The following is a 17,101-nucleotide window of genomic DNA, read 5'->3' as shown; positions in this document are numbered from 1 at the left end:
GTAGAGTAGAAACTCCTGGGGATACATGGGGTTCAGGCAGGGCTGGATCCAGGTGCCACACGGTGTCTCCAACTTTAATTCTTTTTTGTCTCTTTCCTCTCTCTCTCAGCTTCATTCTAATGAAGGGTTCTCTCAAGCCCCTGGTGACTCTAGAAGTATATCTTCACTGCTCTGTGTGAAAGAGACATTCTTAATACTTCCACAGAATCCTAGAATAAGACTTTAGTAGACTGACTTGGGTCACACGTCCACTCTTGAAACAATCCTTTGAATAGAGCAGTTGATGCCCAGTTGGCCAGACTTGAGTCATAGTGGAGCCCCAAAAGCTGACAGCACAGCCAGCTCCACGGAGTCCCCTTTGACCCAGAAGGATCGGTTCCAGACGTGAATCAGGCTGCTGTTATCATACTAAAGGAACTTGGATGGATTCAAGGCCAGCTAGAGAAAGCGTCTGGCCTTCTGAGTGGTCTTGGGATGAATAAAATAAACAGTGACCTCTGGCCAGTATTTATTGAGTGCTGGCAGTGTTCTAGAAAGTTCTTGGTCCTGGAGTCCAGTAAACAAGAAAGGGAAAGGCAACGCTCTCACAAGTTAAGTCACACTGACATCTCTGTGCCCATGCACATCTTCCCAAGCCCTGTAAGACACCGCACCTTCACATTCTCGCTTCTCACACAGGTTGGAGTGTCAAGGAGCCAGAGGAATGGGCTTAGATATATCCCTCTTTGATAGAGATTTTGGCTCAGCCTGGACTTCCTTCTGGACACAATATGTGGACATTGCAAGGCTGTACCTGCATTTTTAGCCCCTTTCTGAAAAACTCAACCAGTTTTAGCCCTGCTTGGAACACTGCCTAACTTTGGACAAATCAGTAAATCTGTCTGAGCCTTCCTTTTCTCATTGGTGAAATGAAATGGTTGGAATAGGTGATCACTGATGCATTCCCTTTATAGCACTAAGGTCCAATGCATCTCAGAGTAGGGCCTGTAGCGGTGGGATAGGTGATGAGAGGTGGAAAAGGAGGAGGATGTGTAACATGGCACTCAGCCTGTCCTTGGCTTTGGGAAGCCAAGGGGGAGCGGTGAGGACTGTGGCATGCAAGCCAGTGCGTCTACTGTCCACAGCTACAGGGAGTTGTTGCCAGGAGAGAATTCAGGCCCAGTGCTATCAGTGTTCAGTTTTTCAAGAGACTGGACATTTTGATTTTTTTATCTGAAATCTCCTGGCTCTGAAATGTTGGCATCTCATTCAAATAGTTTTAAAGACAGTGTAGGCCAAGCAAAATACATTGGGTGGCCAGCCATCACATGAGAGGGACTTTTGGCTCCAGGGACTATGATGGGGATGGAGTCTGTTCACTCCAAAGCCAGCACTATGGGAATTCCCTGGTGGTCCAGTGGTTAGGACTCTGCGCTTTCACTGCTCAGGGCCCTGGTTCAATCCCTGGTCGGGGCACTAAGATCCTGCAAGCTGTGCAGCGCAGCCAAAAATAAATAAATAACTAATAGATTAAAGAAAGAAAAGAAAAAGCCAGCACCATCCCTCGTGTCCTCTGTCAAGGAAGGACCCTTGTCTCTGGGGGAAACGATCAGTTTCAATGCCTCCAAAGTAAAGACTATACAAGGAGAGGCAGTTTTAAGAGTCTGTGTCACTGAGTCTGATAAAGACTGCTTGGCTGGGCCAAGGCCCAGAATCTGGAATATTCCAGCTGATGTCAAGTCTCAGCATTGCATCAGCTGCTACAGCTGAGCCTCCTAGGTCTCCCACTTAAGTTCTGGGAGACACCCTCTGCATCGTGGCCTATGGGGCAGCAGGCTTGTGTGGTTGGGTGGGGAGCTGTGTTAGTTTGCTAGGATTGCCATGACAGAGTGCCACAGACTGGGCAGCTTCAACGACAGAAATGCATTATCTCACAGTCCTGGAGGCCGGAAGTCCAAGAGGCCGGAAGTTCCAGAGGCTGGAGGTCCCAGAGGCCAGAAGGCCCAGATGGAGGTGTTATAGGGCTGGTTCTTCCCAGGGCCGAAAGTCCCAGAGGCCAGAAGGCCCAGATGGAGGTGTTGTAGGGCTGGTTCTTCCCAGGGCTGTTCCTTGTCTCTCTTCTGATGTCTGGTGGCTGTTGGCAGTCTCGAGTGTTCCTTGACTTGTAGGTGCAGGAGCCCAGGCTCTGCCTTCCCATTCTCATGACGTTCTCCATGTCGTGTGGGTCTGTCCAGATTTCCCCCTTTTCTTAAGGATGCCAGTCATATTGCATTAGGATTCTGGCGTATCTTTTTGGGGGGACACAATTCCATAACCCATAACAGGTGCCGAGTGGGGCCTCTGTGGCTTTGCCTGGGCCACCCCGCCTGCTCCCATCAGCTTCCCACGAAGTTCTTGTGCTCTGGCCCCTCCAGCTGCCCACTGTCCCTCGGCCCCATTCAGCTCCAGGGGTCTTCTTTCTGCTCCCTCCCCTCTCCCACCTCTTTCCTGGTGCAGAGCTTTCTCAGAAGCGCTTTCCTCCTCCTGGAACAAGTTGTTGCCGCCTTAGTACCTACTCACCATGTTGGTCTCAGCCGAAATGTAACTGCCCCAAGTGAGGCCTCTCTTGACCCAGACCCTCCCACTCAGACCGCCCCCCTCCCTGGGTCTCTGTGTTGTTCTCTTTGATATCCTGATTTTCTCCTCCAGTTTGTGCTTATAGAGTCACTTGTGCGCCTGCTTTTCAGAAATTACATTTATTCTGTTTATCTGGCACATAGTAGGTCCCCAGTAGTTACTTGTTGAAGGAAGGAATGGATGAATGAATTTCCTTTTGGACTTCCCTAGCCTCAGTTTCCCCAGGTGAGAGAGGATGTGGCTGGCCAAGCCTGTTATCCCAGGGAGGACATCGTCTCTGGCCTTGGCAGCATCTGCACAGCTATTTTGGGCCCCTCTGTTGTCCCGGAGTGTCTGCTGGGACCTCTGGGGAGCCTGCAGAGGACCCTGTGACGTGGGTCAGGGCATATCTCTGGCTCGTTCGCTGCCTACTTGCTGTGCTGAGGCTCCTGTGGTGGTGGCTTGGCACTTGGTAAGCAGGGCAGGTTGGAAACTGCCCCCAGGAAACGGGAGCAGTCCCGTTTCCTGGAGGCCGGTGCACTTGGCTTCCTTGCAGAGGAAGGAGTGTTCCCTTCATCCTGGCCTGGAGCCCGGTCCATCTGCTCCAGGAAGGTTCTGGTCCTCCATTTGAGCCACCTGTGAGGGGGAGGGAGTCAAGGAAGGGGTTGCCAGCCAAGGGCGGTAGGGAGGCTTCAGGGCCTGGGGAAGGACCCACGGATTGAGCAGGAGGCTCGAGGAGGGGACTTTTCGAATTTTCTCAAACCTCAGCTCTCCCACCCTGCCCCCCCAAAATCGAATGCTTAGCTGTCCCTCTCTTGCAGAGGGCCTGTGAGGATTAAATGATAACCTAGACAGAGCCTTAACCATGATTGGTAAAGTGCTCAGTTGGATATAGCTGTTATAATGCAAACCATTGTCTTTTGTGTGATTCCACCCCCCCACCCTCCACCCCCTGTGTTGATAACTTTCGTCAGCTCCTTTAAAGGCTGTGACCTCAGAGGATATGTGACCTTAAAACCAATCAGACTCGGCTTAGACTCTATGGGGTCAGTGGTGCTGAATGGCCAAAGGCCTTGCCTGCCAGCCTCGCTGCAGACCAAGTGAGTGGCCTCCAAGTGGCCTTGAGGCACTGAGGTTTGTGTCCCTTGGGGCTCTTTCTTGAGACCTGGACACACCTGCCCCTCCAGCACAGGGGTCCCCACTTCCATCCAACCGCTGCTCCTGCCCCAGCAGGTGCATTTTTTCCCCCTCCTTTCTCCTCCAGGCCTCAAGAGCCAAGGCACAGGCTAGACACTAGCTTGTCATGGGGACTGATTAAAAGCAGCCTTGCCGGGAGTGGATGGCTAGGTGTCCTTGGCCTGGAGTGGCGATCGATAAGCAATTGTTTTCCCGTTGGCAAGAAAAAAAAATTCTCTATTAACTTTCTCAGGTGCTGCCAGACTAGTTTTCTTTTCAGGAACTCTGCAGCCCTGTCAGAAGTGGCCCTGGGAAGGAGGACGGACCTGTGGAGGGGAGGCAGGCCCTCGATGCCAAGGCTACAGAACACACACAGGAGGAAGAACATTCTGGAACACAGCCTGGCAGGTTGTGGGCATTCAGTAGGTTTTTGTTGGAAGAGGAGGTTTTTGAGCACTTTAAGCATGGACCAAACATGAATATTGAGTTCTTAGCTCAGTTAATCCTCATGACTCTTGGGTGAGTGCCCGTTTTATAGATAAGAAAACCAAGGCTGCAACCCCAGGCAGTCAAACTTCAGGGGCTCTGCTTTTCCACTCCTGGGAAATAAAGATGATAAAAAGGATATGTAAAGTAACAGCAACTGGGACAATGGAGAACACTGAACTCAGGCTGTGTTCTTTCACTGAAGAGAAAGCCAAGACAGAGGAAACATTTAATGATTTTTTTCCTCAGATACAGCCAGAGTAGGACACAGGGTTAGGAGACAGGGTTAATATTCCCTCCTCCAACTGCTCCTGCAGTCAGGCCTGATCATCCTAATTCCTCTTGTGGTAAAAATTCGTTTCTGAATAGTTACTATTTGCATACTTACTTTTATAGGAGTAAATGTAAATATAGTGAAAATTTGGTCCCTCCCACCCTGCCCCCCACCCCGACTTCTGCAAACCAGTTGTCTTCCCTTGAGGCCACTGTTATCATTTTCTTGTGTATCTTTTCAGAAATATGCTGTGCATACTCGATTATGTACGGATGTATGGTCCTTTCTCCCTGTGCCAACAGCAGCATGCTAGTGCCTTGTTTTTTTCCCATGTAACAGCATGTCTTAGAGCTAACTCATATTAGGATGTACAGAGTCACCGCTTTTAAAATAAATGCGTGATTTTCTCCTGGGCTACATTACCTCATTTTATTTACTCAGTCCACCATGGATAGTCATTTCAAACCACACTACCAACAGAATCTTGTACGTATATCATTTTTTGTGTGTGAGATTGCCTATAGGCTAAATACTCAGGTACAGAATTGCTAAGTCAAAGGTATGTGCATTTGGAATTTTATTAGATAATGGTGAATTTCCCTTCATAAGGATGCTACTAATTCATTTGTTGTTGTTCAGTCGCTCAGTCATGTCTGACTCTTTATGACCTCATGAATTGCAGCACGCCAGGTTTCCCCATCCTTTACCATCTTCCGGAGCTTGTTCAAACTCATGTCTGTTGAGTCAGTGATTCCATCCAACCATCTCATCCTCTGCTGCTGCTTTCTTCTTTTGCCTTCAGTCTTTTCCAGCATCAGGGTCTTTTCCAAAGAGTGGATCAGATGGCCAAAGTATTGGAGCTTCAGTTTTAGTATCAGTCCTTCCATTGAATATTCAGGGTTGATTGCCTCTAGGATTGATTATCCTCCCCATGAAAATAGTGCTGTTACTGTATTTTTTGTCTTTGCCAATCTGATAGTTGGAAAAAAGGTATTTTTTTTGTAGTTTTATTATTACTTTCTTAATTTTGGTAAAATATATATAACATAAAATTTACCATTTTAACCGCTTTCAGATGTGCAATTCAGTGGCCCTGCTTACATTCAGCATGTTGTGCAGCCATCACTGCTAATCCATTTCCTGAACTTTTTCTTCACCCCAAACAGAAACTCTGTGCCTCTTAAGCAATAACTCCCTGTTTCCCTCTCCCCTAGTCTCTGGTAACCTCTATTCTAAACTCCCTGTCTCTCTGAATTTGCCTGTTATCTAAGTGAAGTCATACAGTATTTGGCTTTTTAAATGTTTGGTTTGTTTCACTTAGCATGTTTCCAAGGCTCATCCATGTTATAGCACGTGTCAGAATGTTATTCCTTTTTACAGCTGAATGATATTTTATTGTCTAAACAAACCACATTCTGTTTATCCATTCTTCCACTGATAGACCCTTGAGATGTTTCTCGCTTTTGGCTATTGTGAATAATGCTGCCATGAACATGGGTGTATATAAGGATTCAGTTTGAATCCTTGCTTTCAAGTTTTTAGGGCGTGTGTGTGTGTGTATATATATACATATATATATATATATGTATATATGTATACATATATATATATATGGAATTCCTAAGTCCAATGATAATCCTACATTTAACTTTTTGATGACCCACCAGACCATTTCCTTGTGGTTTATTTGTTTGGGGCTGTGTGGTGAGCAGGGGCTACTCTCTAGTTGCATTGCTGAGGCTTCTCATTTTGGTGGCTTCTCTTATTGCAGAGCATGGGCTCCAGGGCACACAGGCTTCAGTGGCTGTGGCTCGTGGTCTCTGGAGCGCAGGCTCAGTAGTTGCGATGCATGGACTTAGTTGCCCCACAGCATGTGGAATCTTCCTGGACCAGGGATCGAACCCATGTCCCCTGCATTGCAAGGCAGACTCTTAAGCACTGGACCACCAGGGAAACTCTCCCTGTAGTTTGAATTTGTACTTCTCTTATTGTAACTGAGGCTGAGCATCTTGTCACATGATTGGGTACTTTGTCATTCCTTTACATGGAACTCTGTGGGTTCATAAATCATGCCATGTCTGGGCTAGGATGCTGTTTTTATTTCCTTAATGCCGTTCCCAGTGGTCTTTCCCTGCTCCTCAAGGGACCCCCATCTGCCCAGTCATGGTCCAGATTGCATACATAGACATTATTCCATAAATACTTTTCAGAGGACTGTCCCAAGAGGGCAGGTTGCATTTCTCTGGCCCTCAACCAGGCCCTCCAGGAAGCACTGGCTTTCTGCTCCCATCAGTACTTTCTTCTCCACGACCCCCCACCACTGTCACCCAGTGTCTTAAAGAGATATCATTATATCATTATATATATATATATATATCATTATATTCATTCATAAAGTATCTCTCCTCAGTCCTCACTGTTTTCCTGGCACCTTCGTGATGTGGGTGATCAGTGTGGAGCTACCATCTGTGGATGTACTTCCTGAATTCCAGTGGTACCTGTGACATTTGTCCAGCAGAATTTGTCAAACATACGAACCAAAGGTTAATATTCTGTCCCAGAGACAGAAGGAATTGACAGTCTGAGGGAGTGTCAGTCTTTTTTTTTCTTTTCCTAAATTCATGTAACATAAAATTAACTTTTAAAAAAACGTATAATTCGGGGACTTCCCTGGTAGTCTAGTGGCTAAGACTCTGCTCTCCCAATGCGGGGGGACTGGGTTCGATCCCTGATCAGGGAACTAGATCCCGCATGCTGCAACAAAGACCTGCTGCAGCCACATAAATAATTAAATAAATATTCAAATAAAAATAGTTTTAAAAAATGTACAATTCAGTGGCATTTAGTCCATTCACAGTGTTGGGCAACCATCACCTCTGTCTAGGTTCAAAATATTTTCATCACCCCGAAAGGAGACCCCATACCCACTGGCAGTCACTCCCTATTTCCCCCAACACCTCCCCACTCCTAGGCATCCACTAATCTACTCCCTGTCTGTATGGATTTGCCTGTTCTGAAAACGTCATATAAATAGGATCATGCACATGTGATCTTTTGTGTCAGGCACCTTTCCCTTAGCATCATGTTTTTGAGGTTCACGGAGGTTGTAGCCTGCGTCGGTTCCTTTTTAGTCATATTCCATTGTGTAGACAGACCACATTTTGCTTCTCCATTCATCTGTCAGTGGATGTGTGGGTTGGTTTTTTCCCTTTTTGGCTGTTGTGAGTAAAGCTATTTGGGTATATACCTAGGAGCAGAATTGTTTGGTCATATGGTAATTCTCTGTTTAATCTTTTGAGGAACCACCAAGTTATTTGATATTAACTTTTTTTTTTTTAATCTCATGTTTGCCTTTCATCTTGCAGGTACTAGTTGGGGGCTGAACTAGGGGAACATTAGATCATAGGTATGTGGAGCCTGACTCTTCACACAACACAAATCACCCAGGCTCACATACTCTCTGAGCGCCTGTTCTTCCTCTGGTATGACCCCTGACCCCTTACTCCTCAGCTGAGAATCGCTGGCCTGAAATCAGTCCAGGTGACTGGACTCCCGTGTGCATGGGCTTCACATTAGGAGACCTGGACAAATCCCTCTCCCTCTCTTGAGCCACAGTCTCCCCATTTACAAAATGAGGTTATAATGGCAAACCAACAATGTAGAGTGCCTGTGAAATTATCCTGATATGTGGAAGATATTTTATAAACTGTAAAGTGCTATCTGAATCTTTGCTGTTATGAAATGATGCGGCCTAGAGGTCACCATGCGAAACTGTTTCATTTCACCTGCCCAACATTTTAAAATATTTAAAATAACTGCTGATTTAAACAAACAAACAAAAAAAGAGATCTCATTTAACATCCTGGCTTTAGATCTTCTTTTGAAAAAAAAAAAAAGAGGTGAGGAGGTAACCAGACAATTCTAGGCTCCAGTCCTTGCTTAACAACAATTGGCTTGAAGTAGAAGTAGCTGCCACCTCTGTAGGGGTGTGGGTGCTCAGTTTGGGGGTTTTCTCATACTTAGTTTCTACAGGAATTGAATTTGGGATTCTTGTTTTGTGTGAGGAGGAGCTTTTAAAATAAGGAAATGTGAAACTACAAGGGCCTACGGTATAGTACAGGGAAGTAGATTCAGTATTCTGTGATAAGTCATAGGGCTTCCCAGGTGGTAAAGAACCCGCATGTCAATGCAGGAGACACAGGTTTGATCCCTGGGTCAAGAAGATACCCTGGAGGAGATTATGGCAACCCACTTCAGTATTCTTGCTTGGAAAATTCTCTGGACCTGGCGGGCTGTAGTCCATGGGGGTATCAAAGAGTCAGACACAACCAAAGTGACTTAACATGCACGATAGATCATAATGGAAAAGAATATAAAAAAGAATGTATACAATATATAACTGAATCACTTTTGCTGTACAGCAGTAACTAATGTAATTGCTGTGTAAATCAACTATATATTAAAAAAAAAAGGATACAGTGAGGAAAAGTAGCCTAAGCTCTTGTATATAGACTCAAAAGATATATGATCACACAGTTTTTTAAGCTTTTTTTTTTTTTCAAGGACGTCAACTCAAAGCAGGAATGAAGTATGGGCCTGGGCCAGCAGGAGAGACCCCTCTTGGCTAGCCCTGCCACCCAGGGTGGGGGCAGCTGACCCTTCCTCTTCCTGCAGGTGGCGCTGTTGCCGGATGGGAGTGCCCGGGCGCGTCTGCGTTGCATGAGGTCCCCACATGCACCATGTCATCATGCGTCTCTAGTCAGCCCAGCAGCGACAGGGCCGCTCCCCAGGATGAGCTGGGGGGCGGGGGCGGCAGCAGCAGCAGCGAAGGACAGAAGCCCTGTGAGGCCCTGCGGGGCCTCTCCTCCCTGAGCATTCGCCTGGGCATGGAGTCCTTCATCGTGGTCACGGAGTGCGAGCCGGCCTGTGCTGTGGACCACAGCCTGACCCGGGACCGGCCCCTGGAGGCCCATGGCGGAGAGATCACCCTTGACGCCTCGGGGTCTCAGGCCCGGCCCCACCTCTCCAGTCGCAAGCTCTCTCTGCAGGAGCGGTCCCTGCTGGATGCCAATGGGCGCTGCGTCTACCCGGCGCTGCCCCACTCACCAGTGGGCTCCCCGCAGTCCTCGCCGCGGCTGCCCCGGCGGCCCACGGTGGAGTCGCACCACGTCTCCATCACTGGGATGCAGGTGCGTGAGCAGCGACCCCTGGTGCCCTACCCTGCACCCAGAATGTCTCCCTTGGAGCTGGGGTCCCCCAGAAGGATCCCGGTGCAACCAGTTGATTGGAAAGGCTACCCTAGGAAACCCGGAGAGATGTCAATAAAACATATATGATGGAGCCAGTTACCACTGTGGACAACTGGGGCCCCGCCTCTGGGCAGCCATGTGGGACAGTGTAGTACATGAACCCCAGACTTATTCCACCTGAGGGCAAAGGAGCTGGGCCTTTTACACCAGCTGCTGGCAGTCCCTGGACCCAGAGCATCTCTCGGTCAGAGAGAGCCTCTAGCAAAGAGACCCTCACGATGGCAGTTAGAAGTTGTGCCAGGGACTCTGAAATGGGGCTGACGGGTCAGTGAGCGTCCTTGGCATTGTGAGTGCACTTCTCCCATGATTTTTACCATGAACTTCTGGGAGGTAGGTTGAAACTCAGATCCCCAGCTGGTTCACAGGGCCTGATCCACCCCTACCCCACCTCCTGCCCCAACTCCTGCCTTTGTACTGCCAACTCAGGGTTCCAGCCTTACCCCCTTCTTTGTCTTCCTCAGATGTCCAAGCTCATTCGCTCCCTTAGGCCTTTACCTTGTACCCTCTGTTTGAAACCCCTCCCTCCTGCAAATCTCTTCAAGGTCATCTCCATCTGGCTTCCAAATCTCAACTCAGATGTCAGCTCCTTGGAAAGACCTCTCAGACACCCCTTCTGAAAAGCAGCCTTCAGCCCCTCTCTGTCCTGTTGACTGTCTTTCATAGCACTTGTCACCATCTGATTATCTGTGTGTCTGTTAAGTTGTTTATTGCCTGTCCCCCTGCCACCCCCAGCTAGGATGTTAGGAACAGTCCTGTTCACCACAGGGTCCCTAGCACCTGGCATAGTGCCTGGTGCCTGGTGGCTCAAAAATATTTGTTGAAGGAAGGAATAAATTTAACTGGGAGAAGGCTGGAAATCCAGAATGACATTCTAAAGGAGCTGATATTTAACTACCTTCTGAGGGCTAGGTAGAATTTTTTCAGTTGGAGATGGGTACACACTGAGAGTTCACTGCAGGGGAGTGAGCACAGCATGAGCAAGGGAGAAGGCCATTTTTAAATTGTTATTGTTTGTTTCATTTCCTAGTTTATTAACTAGCCACAGGCCACCTAGGTGGCAGAGGTAGTCTCATTCCTCTAATATTTTAGTTTTAGAAGTATGATTACTAGAATCCAGCTAAGTACCAGCTATGTACACCAACATATTTCTTTTCCATAGAATTCAGGATAGGTTGGGGATTCAGTTAGCAAGAGTGTGGGCCCCAAAGGAGAACACTGTGGCAACAAGGCTGGAGGGAGAATTTCAGTTTATATCAACTTAGAGAAACAAATCTCCCAACAGCAGTGGCTTTAACACAATAAAACTTATTTATCATGTAAAACAAATGCATAGGGTTAGGCATTGGGTATTGGTGAGATGGTTCTGTTGTTGCTTTGGTCCTTAAAACCTCACAATGTCGAGATGGCTGCTGTGGCTCAAGCCTTCACAGCTCCATTCCAGGCAAGAAGAATGAACAGGGAAGGGAGGCAAAAGCTGTCTGCCTCCTGAGTCAGTCCTATTTCCTGGAAACTCGACCCAACAATTTTGCCTGTCTCACATTAGCCAGAACATAGTGACATGGCCACCTTAGGTATAAGAGAAGCTGGAAAATGCAGTTTTCCAGCCTGGAATGTTGCCACCGTGTTCCAGTTATAAGGAAGAAAGGAGAGACTGGTATTTGGTGGGCAATTAGTCATCTCTGCCAAGGTCAGAGCTTTCAAGGGTCTGAAGGCCAGACCATGAAGTCAGGACTTGACCCTGGAAACAGCAGAGAGCTGGGCTAATGTGGTCAGAGTGGATTCTTAAAGATGAATTCAGCAGTATGTGGGGGTTGGATTCGAAGGCAGTGAGACCCCCTAAGACAGTTCTGCAGGGCCCCACCTCTGCCTGTCACATCCCTTCAGGACTCGGGGGAATGAAACAGTATTGGAGAGAAACATGAAACAAACTAAAAAGCCCACCAGTGAGGGGAGAGCTCTGTGGGCCTGGCCTGGCCAGGTCAAAGATACAGATCTGACGTGGAACTACCTCCAGTCAAAGGAAGTTGAGAACTGATTTAGTGTGACACTATTTAGGCCTCCCCTAACCCCATCCCGAAACAGTACTCTGTATTTTCTGCAGGTGCATGTATGCGTGCATGTACACAGAAAAAGACCTGGAAGTTTATACATCAAACTGATACCAAGGCTCAGGGAGAGGGATAGAATTGGGGCTTGGGAGGGGGTCCAAGGGCAAGTTGGGCCTCTCTGTAACACTTGATGGTTTGCTTTCTATCATGTTTGTCTTCCCGGTTTCCTATATCACGTACCGTTTTCCTCCTAACTCTATTGAGGTATAATTGCAGTGAGATAAACTGCACATATTTCAGATGTGCAGGATGGTCAGTTCTGATGTATGTATACATCTGTAAAACCATCACCCCTATTAAGATCCTAGACCTTTCCAGCACACCCAGCAATGCATCCCTCCCCCACTTCCCCTTTCCCAGGTACCCACTGACTTGCTTTTGATTAGCTTTCAAGATCTGGAATTTTATATATGTGGAATCATTTAGTATGTACTCTTTTTTTTTTTTTTGCTTAGCTTCTTTCATGGTATAGTGATTTTTGTGATTTATCCATGTTTTTGCTCATACCAGTAGTTCATTCCTTTTTATTGCTAAATAGTATTGGACTGTACGGATATACCATGGCTTATCCATTTACCTGTTGATGGGCATTTGGATGGTTTCCAGCTTTTGACTGCTACAAATAAAGCTGTTGTAAATATTTGTATACTCGTCTCTACATAGACACGGGTTTTTCTTTCTTTTGAGTAAGCACCTCGATGTAAAGTGACTGGGTCATATGGGAAATGCCTGTTGAGAAGTTTTGCCAAACTATTTTCCAAACAGGCTGTACCTTTTAAATTCCCACCAGCAGCCTCTGAACGTTTCATTTGCCCTACATTCTAACAATACTTGGTTTGGTTAGTCTGTTTCACTTTAGCCAATTTGGTGAATGTGGTTTTAATTTGCATTTTCCCGATGAGTAATGATGCTGAGCATCTTTTCATGTGCTTTTTGATCATTTGTATATCTTTGTTAGAGTAATATCAAATCTTTAGCCAATTTTTTTTTAACCGATGAGTGATAGGAGTTCTTTATATATTCTGTTACCAGTCCTTTGAATATGTATTGCAATTCATTTCTCTCAGTCTGTGGCTTGCCTTTTGTTTTCTTAGTAGTGTTTCAAAGAGCGAAAGTCTTAATTTTGATTGAAATCCAATTTATCATTTGTTTCCTTTTCTATTTTGCACTTTTTGTACAAAAGAGACCCTTTCAGAAACTGTTAAGAAACCTTTCTCTGCCCTAAGGCCATTCAGATTTTCTCCTCTTGTATCATTTTGCATTTTTTTTTTACAGAATAGCACAATCATGGATTATTGTTTAATTTTACCTTTAAATAAATAAGTAAATAAAATGAACTTTTGAAAAGTGGGAAGAACCTTTAAAATGGGTATTAAAAGAGTACATACTATATGATTACACTCTCACAATGTAAAAAAACTGTGCTGGTAGAGACTTCTCTGGAGGTCCAGTGGTTAAGACTCCATACTTCCATTGGGCACAAGTTCAATCCTTGGTTGGGGAACTAAACTCCCACGTGCTTCATGGCATGGCCAAAACAAAAACAACTGTGGTACTAGAAGTCAGGATAATGGTTACCCTGGACAGGGGCCAGCATATGGGAGATGCTTCTGGGGAGCTAGGAATGTTCCCTTTCTTGACTTGGATTCTGGTTAAGGCGTTTGTTTGTGAAAAATGTATCTTGCTACAAATTTACAATTCATATTCTGTGCATTTCTACTTACTTTCCAGGATTGTGTACAGCTGAATCAGTACACACTGAAGGATGAGATTGGAAAGGTAACTATCCCAGGAGACAGGCTGGTTTTCCGTACCTACCAAGGATGTCTTGAATACTGTGGCTCTACCTGACTAGAGCTGGGAGTGAGCGAGGAATCCTTGGAGAACAGACTGGGAGGGGGAGTGTTTTGTTTTATTTTGTTTTGTTTTTACATCAGACTGTGTGTTTCTACAAAAGCTCACAAAGCTTCCAGAGTAATTCTGTATCACCAACAATGGTGTTGGTATTTTTTCCTTCTTAAGGTATTCTCATATCTGTTTTGTTTTTACCCGTCTGTTTTGCTTTATTTTGTTTTGTTTTTGCATCAGACTGTGTGTTTCTACAAAAGCTCACAAAGCTTCCAGAGTAATTCTGTATCACCAACATTGGTGTTGGTTTTTTTTCCTTCTTAAGGTATTCTCATATCTGTTTTTGCTTTTACATCAGTATCAAAAGTATCAAGTGGATAGTATCAATGGACAGTATCAAAATTCAAAAACTCAAATGCCAATAGAGAGCAAGTGAGTAATATATGTGAAAAAAACATGCTAGGTGTAAGACAATAGGGAGTGGTGAGGACTGTGGCAAACTGTTAACACATGGAAATGATTATGACTCCATATCCACGTCAGAATCTGGATTTTTATAGCTGAACTGTTTTAAATGTTGGCCATTAATTCAAACATTCTAAAAACTGGAGATCCAACACAATACAGGGCAGATTTTGCCAATAGGCCACCACTTTGTTACCTCTGTCTTAGGGTCCTGATTTTGTGGATCATAATTTCTAGATACTGTGTCACGGGCATCTCCCTTTCTCCAGGGCTCGTATGGTGTGGTCAAGTTGGCCTACAACGAAAATGACAATACCTACTACGTGAGTACCCATATCCTCCTCCCTGCCCTCCTCCTTGTCCAGAGAAAAGGCCTTCTATCCAGAACTTGGTTTCCTGGAAGGTTTTCTTAGCTGTTGTCTCATTTTATTCTTAGGTCATGTTTATTTTGTGCATTAGGAAGGAAGTGGGGAAGTGGGGAGGTGAAGCGATTGGCTCAGGAAGATTGAGTGAATAAATCCAGCAAATATCTCATATCCTTTCTCTGGGCTGCCCTTTCTACATCCTCCATAGCACCAAGAACTAAGTGGTCATGAGATAAATTGCCCTCGTTTCTGAGGCTTTGGAATTGGTCCAGTAGTTTATATCCTGACTCTCCCATGTGCCAGTTGTGTGTCCTTGGGCAAATGACCTAAATGCTGAGCATCAGTTTCTCCACATGTGAAATATCCCTTGCCCATCACGCCAGCTCACTCATGTCTTGATTCAGTGGTAGCCAATCCCAGGGCTTGTGGGCTCCCAGCTGGGAGAGCCGATCTGGAACCTTAGAAGTACCCTCTAGGCTGGAGGGGCCCCGAGAGTCCAGCCTCCACATAACCCATGGAGTTGACCCATTCCAATGGCAAGGTGCTCACTACATGGTCCCAAGGCTGCTGGTGCGCCGAGAGCTTGGGCAGGCTCAGGAGTGGAAGGAACTCTCCCTCCATCTTCCTCTCCATTTTAATCAGAATGCGGGGTCTTTTCTCCCACAGGCAATGAAGGTGCTGTCCAAAAAGAAACTGATCCGACAGGCGGGCTTTCCACGTGAGTTTGTCGGGCCTTTGTTTTTAGGTGCAGAGGCTGGGGCAAGACAGGGAAGACTCACTTAATGGTGTCCCCTGTAGAGTGTGGTGGGTTCCCCAAAGCTAGTACTGGACCTCTGGCTGAGGTTTTTAAAAGTTCATTTTCTTGTAAAAATATTTATGAAAGGAATATAGGTATCAAGTAAAAAAAAAAAATCCGTTAGAGGAAAATAGCCTGGTGGTTCCTCAGGAAGTTAAACGTACTATTACCATATGACCCAACAATTCTACTCTTGGGCATATATACCCAAGAGAACTAAAAACACAATCACACAAGCTCATACATGAAGGCTTATAGCAGTGTGATTCAAAATAGCCAAAATGTAGAAGCAATCCCAAATGTCTGTCAGCAGATGAATGAGAAAACAAAAGGTGGTCTGTCTAGCCAATGGAGTATTACTCAGCCGTAAAAAGGGATGAAATTCTGATATATACCTCAACACAGATAACTTTGAAAATATACTAAATGAAAGAAGCCAGACACAAAAGGCCATGTATTGTATGATTCCACTTACATGAAATGTCCAGAATAGGTAAATCCAGAGACAGAAAGCAGATTAGTGATTTCTAGAACCTGGGGTTAAGAGGGAGTTGGGTATGACTGATGATAGGTACGGTTATTTTTTTTTTTTTGAGGTGGGGCCGTTGAAAATGTTCAGATTGCAGAACCTTGTGAACGTACTAAAAAGCATTGCATTACTCATTTTAAAACGCTCAATTTACAAAATTTAATTACCATAAGGTATTTCAGTTATATCTACAACATGCAAAAGAACAGAAGGATGTATAATGGAGGTCACAAATTTCTTGCTGTACTCCTCCCTCTCTCTATAGGCTCCCCACCCACCGCTTTTAGCTCTTTTAGGAGCTGGTAATTACTGCATGTGATCGGGTGTAGGTGAGCATATCAGAGGCAGCTCCAGCATAAGCTCCCTGCCAGTGGAGCTGAGCAAAATGTCCGCTTGAGCCAAAAAGAGAAAATAGATAAATGTAACTTCCCCCAACCCCACCCTATCACTACCAGGACCCTGATCCTGCTTATCTGAACTCTGAGCCAGATAATATCCTTATGTTATTATTTCCTGATTTAGTAATTTCTGACATTTACTTCTGACTTCCTCTGAGGACAGCTTAAACCAGTCCTTTCTCCTCCCTTTCCCCAGCTGGGCCATGAGGTGATACCAGGATGTTCAGCTCCCTGTTGTCACTGCCATTGTCACTTTCCTTCTTGTTCCAGCAGGTGCAGCAGGTTTCTTTCCTTTGAACTTGCCTTTCCTTGCTCCACATCCCACTTCTGATACCTGCACCTCGGCTTTTACTTCCCAAGGCTGACACATCTACATTCGGTTCTGTTAGTCACATTTAGATCCTTACTTACATGGAATAGGGCTTCCCCGGTAGCTCAGCTGGAAGACGATCCACCTGCAATGTGGGAGACCTGGGTTCGAGCCCTGGGTTGGGAAGATCCCCTGAAGAAGGGAAGGGTTACCCACTCTAGTATTCTGGCCTGGAGAATTCCATGGATTCTGTAGTCCATGGGGTTGCGAAGAGTTGGACAACTGAGCAACTTTCACTTTCACTTTTCACCTACATGTAATATGCAGTATAAGTGTGTTCACTGTGGACCTTTCCGTCATTGTGACCTTCTGACTGTCAGTCACTACTGGGCCAAGCAAGTTCTTTTTTTTCCTCTCATCAGTTATTACTTCTTTTCCTATCCCTGACTTATTTATCTCCTCT

General features: G+C 45.7%; 1 protein-coding gene across 6 annotated transcripts in view; it reads left to right on the top strand.

Moving 5' to 3' along the window:
- CAMKK2 (calcium/calmodulin dependent protein kinase kinase 2) overlaps positions 1-17,101 on the top strand; it is a 51,158-nt gene that overhangs the window by 8,120 nt on the left and 25,937 nt on the right. For 4 of the 6 annotated variants that reach the window (XM_018061269.1, XM_018061267.1, XM_018061268.1 and 1 more), the window contains exons 2-5: positions 9,185-9,699; positions 13,659-13,706; positions 14,510-14,563; positions 15,272-15,323. In XM_018061269.1, the coding sequence (XP_017916758.1) occupies positions 9,250-9,699; positions 13,659-13,706; positions 14,510-14,563; positions 15,272-15,323 (604 nt within the window). In that variant the 5' untranslated portion in view covers positions 9,185-9,249. Of the gene's footprint in view, positions 1-7,894; positions 7,917-9,073; positions 9,099-9,184; positions 9,700-13,658; positions 13,707-14,509; positions 14,564-15,271; positions 15,324-17,101 lie in introns of those variants that run through there. The other 2 variants (XM_018061265.1, XM_018061266.1) reach the window with 2 other exon arrangements.

The sequence above is a fragment of the Capra hircus genome, chromosome 17, assembly GCF_001704415.2.
Source record: "Capra hircus breed San Clemente chromosome 17, ASM170441v1, whole genome shotgun sequence".
NCBI lineage: Eukaryota > Metazoa > Chordata > Mammalia > Artiodactyla > Bovidae > Capra > Capra hircus.
The sequence above is the reverse complement of the archived record's forward strand: the minus strand, read 5'-3'. Positions and strand labels throughout refer to the sequence as shown.